The 14,011-nt window shown below is 32.7% G+C and overlaps 1 protein-coding gene across 1 annotated transcript in view; it reads right to left on the bottom strand.

Moving 5' to 3' along the window:
- Positions 1–14,011, bottom strand: part of FER (fer (fps/fes related) tyrosine kinase) — a 435,538-nt gene that overhangs the window by 306,666 nt on the left and 114,861 nt on the right. The window contains exons 6-8 of the mRNA XM_011949316.1: positions 6,955–7,138; positions 3,429–3,566; positions 2,731–2,850 (exon numbers count right to left, since the gene is read on the bottom strand). Coding sequence (XP_011804706.1) covers positions 2,731–2,850; positions 3,429–3,566; positions 6,955–7,138 — 442 coding nt within the window. The remainder of the gene's footprint in view (positions 1–2,730; positions 2,851–3,428; positions 3,567–6,954; positions 7,139–14,011) is intronic.

The raw sequence follows: 14,011 nt of genomic DNA, 5'->3' as shown, positions 1-14,011 counted from the left end.
CCAACTTACATATGTAGAGACATTTTATAAGAGCGCTTATATATCTGTATGTTATATAACACTGGGTATTATCCAATTATTTAATCTTTGCTAATCTGGTAAGTGAAATAGCCTAATTCTTTTTAATTTATATTTAATTGCCAATGAAGACTATCTTTTCCAAGTACTATTGGTAATTTGTATTTCTTTTTCCAGGAACTAACTGTTCATTTGTTTCTTTCACTTCTATTAGAATAATATTACAATACAATCTACAACTAAATTAACAATATTAATGCCTTCAGGAAAGAAAAGATGTTTAACTTAAAGCACTACTAAGTTAAAAAAAAAAAAAGGAAGAAAGATTTTCCTAAGTCTTATATTACATTCAAAAAATACATACAGTTTTAATGGAATTACCTTATATTTATTTGAAAGTGCCAACAGAGACACTGAATAATTCTCTGGGAATAAAATTCTTGAAGAAACCCTAATCTTAAACTCATATCCTGAATACAGATACTGTTCAATGAAATGTAACTGAAGTTTTATCTCAGTATAATGTGAGCAATTAAAACTTCTATCACATTATCAAAGATTTATTACCTTTAATTTATTGCATTTTTGTTTACTGCTTCACCACCATAATTAAGAAACAATGATTTATGAGCATAACTAATTTTGCTCTCATTATACCCTAGAAAGCTATAAAACAAATCCTTCTTTGGTCACAAAATCTCTAATTTTACATAAGCTTATAACAGGTAGCTATTTTTAATTTTACCACATTATATTCCAATATCTACATACTCACTGTTTTTGGTGTTTATTAAAACATATTAATCAATTTCAGTGTAACCTCCTTGAAGGTATTAACCCTTACAACCTTAGATTTATAGTAAATATACTGGATGAATAAATTAGTAAGTTATTTGGGAGCAATGTAACACAAAAAAACAGGAATAATCTATGTGATATTCCTTCACCAGCAGCACGTGAATTGAGAAATGGAATGTCTCACTGCACAAGAATTGAGAAACTCTGCTATCTATTTTGTACCATACATTCAACTCTATTGTTTAGAGCAGAGTCTCTCAACCTCAACACTACTGATATTTTCACCAGGTAATTCTTTGTTTGGGAGGCTGTCCTGTGCACTGTAGAATGTTTAGCAGCATCTATAGCTAATGTCTCCAGATACTGTCAAATGTCCCCTGGAGTGTAAAATCACCCAGGGCAAGGACTACTGGTTTAGAGATAGCTGACATTTTAAATATCAATGGTCAGAAACCTAGTCAAAGTGCGACTCCTGTGTAGGGCATGAAAAACTTAGGAACAGCTTCAAAAATCCCAATAAGGCTGCTAGGAAAAACTCTGTAATGCAGGGTACTCCCATGCCTTCACTGCTCTCATCAGTAGTCAGTATACCATAATTATTAAGCCTTCATCTTGTACACATGATTCGCGGACAAATATTTGTTAGTTTCTTCAATCCTATCTAGCCAGCTTTAAAGATTCCAAACACCTGGCTGGGCACAGTGGCTCATGTCTATAATCCCAGGACTCTGGCAGGCCAAGGCAGGTGAATCACTTGAAGTCAGGAATTTGAGATTAGCCTAGCCAGCAGGGCAAACCCCATCTCTACAAAAAACACAAAAATTAGCCAGGCATGGTGGTATATGCCTGTAATCCCAGCTACTGGGGAGGCTGAGGCCTGAGAATTGTTTGAACTGGGAGGCAGAGGTTGCAGTGAGCCAAGATCACACCACTGCACTCCAGCCTGGGCAACAAAGTGAGACCTCATCTCAAAAATAAAATGAAATAAAATTAAAAAAAAAAAGATTCCTAACCCCTTTCCAAGAGCCAGTCCGAGTTTCCCACCTTAGCTAATTACCTGTACCACTACCACGTTACTGAACAATAGAAAGAAGATTGTTTAATTATATTAGGTAGGGATATTTGGCTGAGCCATTTCAGGTAAACTTCCAACAGGTGATATGATATAACATGTCTAACATTGAGGAGCAATGAGTGCATAATCACTTATAGCTGTGGTTCTGGCAGAAAGAAAAACACATGCAATATTTGTTAACAAATATATTTCCTTGTGTTGCTCCCGAACAAAATCAGGAGATAAGTTAAATATTTAGAAGTAGAGCACCTTATGTTTTCTAAATTCAAAAATGTACTACTAATTGCTTTTAATGTTTGAAAAGAACTAAAAACGCATTGAGATTTCTCAAAATTCCTTTAATATTTTATACAACAAAAACAACAAAGTGAAGAAGGAACTGATTTAATAGCATATAACAGAAGACATCCCTGCTTCAAGAGAAAATAATTCAATTAAAAGTCAATTTTTTGTACTAAGCGCTCTGACATCAATAACGCTCTTATCTCTAACAGTAAACAACCTAATTTCCAAAATGGTTCTTCTCATAAATTGTGAGGATGAAATGCAATTTAAAAATATATATAAATTTGGAAAAGCATAAAGCATTATTCTAATGTCAAATACTAGCAACAATTGGGCAAATGAATGTAACATCACACAAAACTTTGATATTCAGAATTACCAAAAGTAGTGATGAAAATGAGTAAAATTAACATATTTCTCAAAACATGTCACTCTGACCCCCAAAATTTACTTTTCATTACTTGTAAAAATAATTGAAATTTTAAATCTGATACAGTAAAACTATAAAGCAATAATACTAGTATTTAAGTTGTTCGTATTTTGTAAATACTTACATTACTTGCAAATTTTCTGCTGTTAAATTATTCCACATGATCTCATTTGCCTGAAGATTTTCATTTTCTTCCAATAAGGAAGTATCAAACTCTATTTCTTGTTCTTTATCAGCCGTTGTTCTAGTAAAGCATGCCAAAAAATTTTGATCATTGTAAATACAGTATCATAATACATCTTCATATACAACAAAGGCAAAATATTTGTTTTTATCCAAAATTATGTTAACAAAGTAAACACAGTATAAATCAAACTAAATCCTAGGTTTCAAAATTGTGTTAACTTGAGACTTAGTTTCCTTTTTTGCAGAATTCAGATATTAACCTGCTTTATTCCTGCCACAATTGTAGTAAGTATAAAATAAGATGCCATGGAAAAGTATTTGGTGCATCATAAAGTTTAATATACATATAAAGTCATGGTACTATTATATAAGTGTTAAAAAGAAAATATAATTTCATGGATTTAAGCATGGATTAAATATGGATTAACAACTAACATATTTTTACATATAAAAAACTATACATTATATAGTTATCATCATTGACAAAGAACTTTTAAAATTAAAAGCAGACAAATTAATCTGAAATATTATATGTCTTAATAAGATCTTAAATATTTCTTATTTTTATCTGCGGTTACTATATGAATGAAAAATAACACTGTCATAAATCCTTAAAGAGGAATAAACATGTCATACCTGTGAACATCTATGAAATTATTGTATTCTGTACTAGGATCTATCTGTTCAACCGACATTTGAATCTCTTTATGGACATTCACTATCTCCTCTGTGACAAGACTGGTTATCTGGCTGTATTCATCAAATATACCTTTGCTGAAAACAAAAATAAAATTTTGCAGCATTTTAAAGTTTTATCAAGAGAAGTACCATCTCAAAAAGGATTCAGAACAATAAGCATAAGAAATATAACATCAAAATATACAGATGGTTGTTTCCTGTACCACCTTATTTCACACCTGGAGAGGAAAGTGGGGGGATTATACAAATGTACAGATTAGCAATTTATATTTGTTATCATACAATAATTACAAATGATCTAGAGTAAAGCATTACTTTTGCAAACATGTATGTGATATGTCCAAAATGTAGGGCCAGAGATGATAACTTTCTGTGTCTAAATATTCTCATATAAATTTGGGTTGTATAACATGGAACTCTGATCAACTCCTGACTCTTTAATGTTCCTTTCCAGTGTCTGCTACTTCCTCACATGCTCTACCTGTCTGGTTCTTCTCTGCTTCTCTGGGCCTCTGCTCTTTTTTGTATACCTAGTTGAACTGGTTCTATACCTTGAAAGACATCTAAATTTCTTCTCTTGACCTCCAATCAGTAGCAAAAATGTCATCAAAATTATTAGCCTGGTCTAATAAATGCAAAAAGGAAAAAACTATTCCATTGCAAAGACCAGCTTCCTACTTAAAAATGATATACTGTAAAAATATGCCATAGGTCACTGTCAACAACAAGTGCAGACAGACAAGCTTATCCAGCATATGCTGAAATAAATATAAAGCATGGTTTGTTTTTCTTTTCCACAATAATTACTTATAAAAAACTAATCCTTACAAGCTCCCTTATTGTGAGGTATTCTCTCAATTACTTTATTTTAAATAGGAAAATATCATTTAGGTTTAAAAAATGAGATTTAAACTGTTTCAGGCAATGCTAGTTTCAAATAATTAGAGAAATCACCTGACAGACACAATTTAACGAAAAGGGGAGGCAGAAAAATTTAATACAGATTTAGTTAATATCTCTGGGATTATAATCCCATAAGTAAAAGTACTGAATGTTGTTCATGTAAATGAGCCTATCTAAATAACTCTTTTAAAGCAAGACAGTGGAGATCATAACATTCACCTTTAATACAAATGGGGAGGAAAAATGAAAAAAATCTCCTAATATTACATGAATGGGTATTTGTTCCATGAGATTCAACTGAGGTGATATAATCATGCTTGGAATTTTTAAATTCTAAATCTAAAATAATGTATTACAAAGTACAAATAACATACCATGGCAAACTATTATATGTCTCAAAAAAAAATTCCAGTGATGATGAAGATACTATTCTTGAAAATTCATGTGAACAGTTTAAAAATGTCTATTAATAAATGGAAGTAGGAAAGGAAATATTTCTAAATCAAAAGCACGTACTTTAGAGATAAGTAAATTTATGAATCAAATATTTAAGTAGACATTTCACTATTTTATCAACACAAAAAAGTTTACATATTCAAATTAACTAAAAACACTTTATCTTATGTGAATATGGAGGATCACCTAAAATTTAGTCTTACCTACACACAAGTATATACTATCTAATTATCTTTATTTTCACACGAAGAGAAGTAAAAGTCAAGCAGAGTCTGGAAGGCAGCAAAGACATATTTGCTCTTCTAATTTCAGAGGCTGTGGAAGTCAATAGCCCAAGAAATATTATCCCTAACCTGAAATATTTGTATGTAAACCGAATAATCTAACACAGTGATAGCTAGTTGTACTAAATCTGTTATAGCACCAGCGAGCCCTTCAAAGAAAACAATGCCAATCTCTGCCTCTGTCTTTACAAGGCCTTCTGTGTGTCTGTGTCCTTCCTCTCATCTTCTTACAAGGACTCCAGTCATTGGATTTAGGGCCTACTCTAAATCCAGAATGATTTCATCTTGAGATCCTTGACTAATTACATCTGCAAAGACCCTATTTCCAAATAAGGTCACATTCTGAGATTCTGGGTACACAGGAATTTTAAGGGTACATTCTTCAAAACATTACATTCCTCTCACAGAGAGTGCAGGATTAGTCAGAAGACTTCAAGCTTCAAGTTCCAGATCTGCCACCTCTTAGCTTTGTGATTCTGGGTCCATTCTTACTTGTCTGTCAAAGATAAACCGTGGATATAACCTGTACTTCCTCATTCTATAGGATACTGTAAGGAACAAGTGAGTAAATGCACATGAAACTGCTTTGCAAAGTGCAATGTAGTGTATACACGAAATGCTTTGTTTTAGAAGTTATCATTTTACCTTTAACAGTTACTTTGGAATCTATTAACCCATTTATGACTAGTGTTCCATTGTTGGAACGCTAAGCTTATGGGAGTTATTTATATCCTGCTGCTCAAGGTTATTGCTAAGGTCTGATTTTTCACACAAAAAATGTTCACACAAAAAAATTTGCAACCTCTGGCATAAATGGGTTAATTTATGTAATATACAGGCTTCCTCTTGTACCATAACCTGAAAAATGCTCATAATAATTTTTCATATCAATTTACATTTCAAAATATGCTAAACCTAAGAGCTTATATGCTAATTTATGTAATTACAGATAAAGTAACTACAATGCAAGAACCTGCATTAAACTGGTCCAAGTTCCTTTTCTCATACTTCACTACTTATTTGTGAACTTTATCTCCACCTGAGAGATAACCAACCATTTACTTCTTTTCTCTCTTTCATTACTACACCATTCTTCAACCCTACACATAGTTCACAGCAACTCGAACATTGAAGAATTCCCCTACGCAATTTTCAGTGAAAGAAAATTGAATTTAGTCATTTGGAAGGCACTAAAACAACTAAGCAAGGAGATAGGGTCTACCAAAGGATGACTTTTTTTTTCTGTCATTTTGTATCAGTGTGTATGATAAACATGTGTGCATTTGACTTACTAATTAAAGTATATTGTTAGATCGGGAAGGCAAGAACTGTGGTCTGCTCATCTCTATATCCCTAAGCATCAGGTAATGTGTTTTGCATATGTAAAACTTCAATAAACATTTGTTGATTTTAATCTTTTACAGAAGAAAGAACAAGAAGCTGACAAATAAACCTTCAAAAAAATCTCTTCCTTGAGCCTTTTCAGTTGTTCAAGATTTAAATACCCAACTCTCTGGAGGCAGATACTCACTTCCAAACACTTTTCAACTTATAATTTTTTTTTTCATTTAAATTTCCAGCTAAGGGAACAAAACAAAAACATACAAAAGAAGGACCATTTTGGAAGCTAGCTAGAAGGTTTAGGGGATAAGCACAAACTGAAGGGACATCAAAAGTGAAAATCAAGAAGAATCAAGGTCTGAAATACCCATTGGAGTGGGTCAATAATAAAACTTACGAAGCAACACCTAAACTAGAGAGAAAATATGTTGAAATCATTTTGTGAAGGCATTTTATGATAAAAAGAAAATGTATCTTACAGTGCTTTTATCATTTCTTCTTGCATCTTTTGTAAGGAGTCCAGAAGGAGGGGAAGTGTGATATCATAATACTGATTTTGATGGAGCTGTGCCCCTTTCAACGCCAATACATACTGATTGTGCAACATATGAAGTTTCATTGTTGCTTTGTCGTATCGTTCCTTGGCCTTTTCAGTTTCCTTCCCTAAAAAAAAAATTGAAGAACGTTAGTAAAAGAAATAAATTTTATCTTCACTACATGAAAACTGAATTACTACTGTTTTGTTATTTCACACATTTTATAAATAACAAAATTTTATTGAACACATACTATGTGCTTAGCTTTATGCAAGGTACTGTTGATTTGCCCATCCTTAACACAAAGGTTGCCAAGAAGGAGGCATATAGGATACTAAATGGTGAATAAAGGTCAAAGTAAAACACAAAAAAGTACAGATATATGATCCTTTTCATCTTCAAGAAGCTTATACCAAATTGAAACAACAGTGCACATAAAACTGTAAAACCAAGAAACCAAGAAAGTTTGTAAATAATGTTAAATTTTTAGGTCTATGTTTGAGATATCAATAAAGACAAGGGTACTCAGAGGAGGCTTTGTGGAGAAGACAAACCTTAAAATATGGGACATGTCTGGAGAAGTATAAGAAAGATAAGAACAGATAGTTCCTTCCTCTCACCTTCCTTTTTTCCCTTCATTCCTTCCTTCCTTTCATTCAATGAATATTATTAGCTGAACACTACTAGGCACTGTGCTACACACTGGGAATTCAGTATTTGGCAAAACAGAGTCCTTGACATAGAGCCTTGTGAACTGGAATATTGAGTGAATACATGGAAAGAACAAAGTTACATATAGGTAAGTATTATGATATCACACTTCCCCTCCTTCTGGACTCCTTACAAAAGATGCAAGAAGAAATGATAAAAGCACTGTAAGATACATTTTCTTTTTATCATAAAATGCCTTCACAAAATGATTTCAACATATTTTCTATATATAATAGAAAATATTATATATATTAAATATAGTATATATAATATATATATTAAATATAGTATATGACAAACAACCTGAAGCTATTAGAGTCAAAATTTAATCATCAACAGCTTACCAATGGTCATTAATAACAATTACAAAAATACTTAATGCCTTTGGAAACATCCAATGCGGAATCCATTGTATTAATAATAATAAATTCTCAAAACCACTTTCAGGTTTAAAACCAGATTTCAAGTTATGTTTTAACAGATTTTGGGGAGGAGTACTCCACAGCTCACATACACTTCTACATTTGGTTATAAGGCATACTTATGTATGCACATTATCAATCAATCTTTTATCTCCCTCCCTTGAAGGTATAAACAAAGAGTTTTAAAAACATGCTCACTTACCATGATTTGGAAAGGATTCTATGCTACTTTTTACTGATTTGTTTTAAAATAAATGTTTACGGTGCTATACAGGATATATAAGTCAATTTCAGAAATGTTAATACCATATAAAAACCAATGTTACAAATAAAAACCTTAAAATTCCTTTTACTTAACAAAATTGTTGCAAAAAATAACCTAATATAATTCTATTTACTTCAAAATATCTCAGATCACTAACATACTTTCTTAACTTTTAAATAAATGCATATGATCTTAAAATTATGTGAAGTATATAGAATAAAACAATTCTTATTTTTCATTCAACAGACACAGAATCCTATCTTTGTTCTGTGTGCTTTTTTCCTTTTTTTCTTTAAATGATGACAGGCATTGGAGCAGGGCATGGAGTGTTCTACGTGCCAATCAACAAGGAGGAAAACATCCAATTTTTCCTCCTCTACATAATAAAATTCACAAAGAGATTAAATTATAATTCGTTTGCCACAACTTGTTGACAAATCTATTTAATGTTTTGTAATGACAGAATGTATAAACAACATGTCACGCCATAAACAATATAAGGAAGCTAGCAAAACTCAATTATGTAAGTTTGACATTTACAAGAGAAAGGCTAGACTACTCATTAAGCTAGTCTAAAAAGTCACCTTTTTTATTATAAACTTCTGAAGTGTTTGCCATTTGTGAAATATTATGGTAGAAAGCCTGTGATAATAAATAAGAAGCGATTATTTTCTAAAATAAAGTGCCCACAAGTAGACCCTGCTTCGATTTGGATAACTAAACTTTCTACCACCTTACAATTTTCCTTTCTTTCAGAACATTCCTTGTTAATATGGTTTGGCTCTGTGTCCCCACCCAAATCTCATCTGGAATTATAATCCTTGTAATTCCCATGTGTCAAGGGAGGGACCAGGTGGAAGGTGACTGAATCATGAACGGGTTTTTTCCCCCATGCTTTTCTCGTGATAGTGAGTTCTCAGAAGATCTGATGGTTTTATAAGGCAGTTTTCCCTACTCTTGCTCAGTCTCTCACCTGCCGCCGTGAAGTCATGTCTCTTCCTCTTCCACCATGATTGTAAGTTTTCTGAGGCCTCCCCAGCAATGTGGAACTGCGAGCCAATTAAATCTCTTTTCTTTATAAATTGCCCAGTAAGTATATGTCTTTATAGCAGTGTGAAAAGAGATTAATATGCTCCTCAACTTCACAATTTGACTTACTACTCTACAATCACTATCCCAGGCACACTGAGTATGAAGAAAATGCACAGGAATTCATCTTAACTTACAGTTATTTGGGTCAAATGTATACACAAGTTTTGTTCACGTGGAAGTTTAATTCAATTGTGATATGTAGAAACAATGAAGGAGCTACCTTTTTTACTCAGTGTGGTTCTGACAAGAACAATGTTAAAAGTCAATTCTAGTCTTAGCTTTTCCTTTGATTAGCTGTGCAGCCCCAAGCAAACCATTTAATCTAAATTTCAGTTTCTGATTTTTAAACATAGGAGTTAAATTATCTGCCCTTTCTAATTCACTGGGTTGTAATAGAGACTAAATGGCAGAAAACTGACAAAATGCAGTTAATAGCAAAGGCTAAATAAAGCACAGAATTTGGAAAGACAAAAAGAAAAAAAACTTTTGTGTTTATATGCTCCTATAAAGCATTAAAAAAAATAATAGGTATGGCCAGACACGGTGGCTCACACTTGTAATTCCAACATTATGGGGGACAGAGGCGGAAGGATCATGAAGTCAGGAGTTCAAGACCAGCCTGGCCAATATGGTGAAACCTTGTCTCTATTTAAAAATACAAATATTAGCTGGGTGGTGGTGCGCACTCCCAGCTACTCAGGAGGCTGAGGCAGGACAATCACTGGAATCAGGAGGCGGAGCTTGCAGTGAGCCGAGATCGTGCCACTGCACTCCAGCCTGGGCGACAGAGTAAGATTCCGTCTCAAAATAATAATAATAATTAATAATAATAATAAATAGGTATATACATATTTTGCTACTTTTAATAAATTTCCTGGCATAAGAAACTTTGATTTATCAAGAAACATTTATTAAACATTTTATGGGTTTTGAACTGTTCAGAGAACTGAAAGTGATACTTTATTTAAAAATTCAATATAAAACACCTTTAAAGAGCAAGTTGTCACACTCTGTGTAATATAATTTCCTTGCATATATAGTGATTGCTACATTTGATTGACCCACAGTCTTCTAAAAACCTGTAAAGTGAATGATGTACCATGTCCAAATCTACATTCCATAATTTTACAATACTGTGAATGAGGGAATTCTGGGTAGCTGGGACGTGGCAGCAGCATAATTCTGAATCTCCCACGTTACCCAAAACTATAATAAAGAAAAAAATGAAAAATATAACTCATACCCTCAGCATAACAGGCAGACAGAGTCCAAATTTTAAATTGGTATGAGTAGAAAAGTAAACACCAAATCTCTACAAATGATCTCTCCCCCTCCCATAGCAAGCCTTTATGAAGACCAAAGGCTGTTGGGTGGGTTGTTTGGGGGTGGGTGTAGGGGGGTGAGGCAGGGGTGGGGATGAAGAGAAGAAACAGCAGCATGCTTAAGACTGATCTAAAAACAACCATCAGAAAAAGAAGGTCTGCTCTACATGTGAAAATATCGAAAAACTGTAGTGGTAGATCACAGCAGTGACAGTAATGTAAGAGTTAAAGAAGGAGGAACTAAGATACTATTTCTCATTTACCAAATTGAGAAACTCTGTTGGTGAAGATGAGGAGAAAAAAAAATTCATACACTTCTAGTAGAAATACAAATTGGTATAATCCTTATAGAAGGAAATTTGGCCATATCTAACAAAATAACATGTAAGTATACCTTTTAACCCAGCAATCACACTTCCTGGAATTTATATCACACTTCTGGGAATTCATTCCTCCAATCACACACACAAACACACACACATACAAAACACATATATAAGGTTATTTTAAGCTATATGTCCATATATAGGAAAGGGCTTAAATAATCTTAAAGTGGCATGCAGTTGTTGAAAATGAAAAACTAGCAAGAGACTGTGATGACAGAAAAAAAAAGAATGAAAGAACTGTCTACCAACTTGGATGTTGTCATTTTCAGGATGCATTATCAATGGAGAAGCAAAGGAAAAAGAATATTATATAATCGTAGTTTTGTGTAAGAAAGAAAGGGAAGTAAAAACGATTGAGTTTTCTATATGGTTTTGAACAGTGTTAACTTTTAGAATCACTAAAGTTTCACATAGAAATAAACAAAATTAAAAAGGATGGGGGGGCGGAATTAAAATGGGATACAACAGAAACAAATGAACCAAACTGTATTTCCAGTGAATAACACTAACCACACTAAAAGGAGTAGGGAAGTAATTTTGTAAAAAACTAAGTAACTTTGGGAAACAGTATATGATTACAAACAGGAGGCTAAAGACAAGAAAAGATTTAAACAAATACCAAACTGTAATTTTTAAGTTTCATTTTCCAGAGGCATGAGTTAGCAATATTGAAATTACTTTCTGTGTATTCTAGCATTTGAGCAAGTAAGTAAAATATTGTGAATGACAGAAGCTAGGTTTCTCACTGCCAGAGAAAGCAGTTGCAAATATATAAATAGGAAGAGAAGGAATAAACTCTGTGGTATTAGATTTGAATTTGAAGTATCAATGTGAACCCCTCAGTGTATCCCTAGATAGACCAATAGATAACAGAAAAAAAGCACAGGTGTACATGGGTGTGTACATGTTGCTTATTTCCTGTCTCTGTCAATTAACAGGACCTAGAACAAGATACTGCACTAGCAATGAGCACACCAACGGCCAGATACTGTTTTCCAAATACAATTCTCCAATAAAAGGAACTAGGGTTTCATAGAGAAATGGAACCTGAAGTAGGAAAAGTGTAAGAGGAGCCAGAAAATACGTACTCAATGAACGACAGGAATGTGTCAAAAGGACAGAGGAGCCAGTTTGAAGTGGCTCCTACTACCCAAATCTGAGCATGATAGTATATAATTATTATAGTAGAAAATTATAATCCATGAATAAAAATCTGAATCTGTGAGTTCATTCTAATACACTAAATTAATACATAAATTTAAAAAATAAACTGTAGAGAGGGAAAAGCCCTTCCATATATTAAAAACAAATTAATAAATATAAAAGGAATAATGGAATTAGAAAATTACCATTTCACAATTGCCATGATAATAAATAATTTCGGCAAGTATCATTGATAGACAGAAAAACTAGTGGGTGAAAATCTGAAGAGTAACACCATATTTACACAGTGTCAATGTTTTCCCTACAATACTTATTAACAAAGAAAAATGAAAATGTAACTTTAGTGTGGAGAAATCAAGTATATACCACCTTATTCCAATGATCAAATTAATATCCAGTAATGGGATGAACTGACATCATGAACCTGATATAAAGCACCGACAACAGAACATCATTTCTATGGTATTCCTATGAAAAATAAATAACAAATATTGTGCAGAAAAACAAATCAAGGAATACTGCACAAAATAACCACCCTATACTGCTCAAAAATGTCAACATTTTGCGAACCATGAAGACTATTAACTGTTCCAGCGTAAAGGCAACCAAAAAGATATGACAACTTAATAAATATACATTTACGTTTTTATATTTACACATACACACACACACATACATACATATATATGCACCACATACAGAGACAGAAAAATATAAAGCAAATGTGGTAAAACGTGAACATTCAGGAAAAGTGAGTGAACGGTATATGGGAATTCTTTTTACTATTCTTTCAACATTTCTGTAGGACTGAAATGACATTAAAATATAGTTAAAAGACAGCTGTGAAAACTGGATCAAACTTCTAAAGTAACAGAATAATCATTATATCTAAAGAATTGGTGTTATTCAGCCTACAGATAAGAAGCCTCAACAATTTGTTCTTTAAATATCAAAACACTGATTTCCTAGTTCAGAAAAGAAAATTTAGTTTTAATTTGTATGTCTCCTAGCAGGTATGTTTCCACTGCATGTAATATTAATACAAAAAGAAGCCACACTATGGAAAAAAAAAAAAGATTTAACTCTACTTTAGAAGACTAGTCAAGTATGTGGAAAAACAACATTTACAGAAAATTTAGGGCATTCATCCTTTAAATGTTTATCTACAATCCATGGTGTTCTAGGTTATAATGAGGGATGCACAGTTATAGTCTCTTCCTAAAAGATATTTGATAAGAAAAAATTAAAATGAAGGCTCACCAAATAGTCATCAAGATATAACTGTACCAGAAGAAGTGCAGAGATCATCATTAACTTAGCATAAACAACCACACACTAACCTCCAACTCCTAATATGTACTATGATACGAAATGTATCTAATAAGTTGATGAACACTTAATAAACTGGCTTAAAAGCTACATGTTATGCATAAAATATCTCTAGAAAAAGCAGATAATATCTGTTGCCTCTGGAGGAAAAAAATGAATAATGACTTGGGAAAAAAAAAACTTTTCATTGTATACTTAATAGTTTGTACCTTATGATTTTGAAATCTGAGCCACATTACTGTGAAAAGGGAGTCCGTGAACCCATTTTTAGAAATTACTCTGAAGAGAACTTCCATAAGCTTTCACCAG

This window comes from Colobus angolensis, unplaced genomic scaffold (assembly GCF_000951035.1).
Source record: "Colobus angolensis palliatus isolate OR3802 unplaced genomic scaffold, Cang.pa_1.0 Scaffold298, whole genome shotgun sequence".
Lineage (NCBI taxonomy): Eukaryota > Metazoa > Chordata > Mammalia > Primates > Cercopithecidae > Colobus > Colobus angolensis.
The sequence above is the reverse complement of the archived record's forward strand: the minus strand, read 5'-3'. Positions and strand labels throughout refer to the sequence as shown.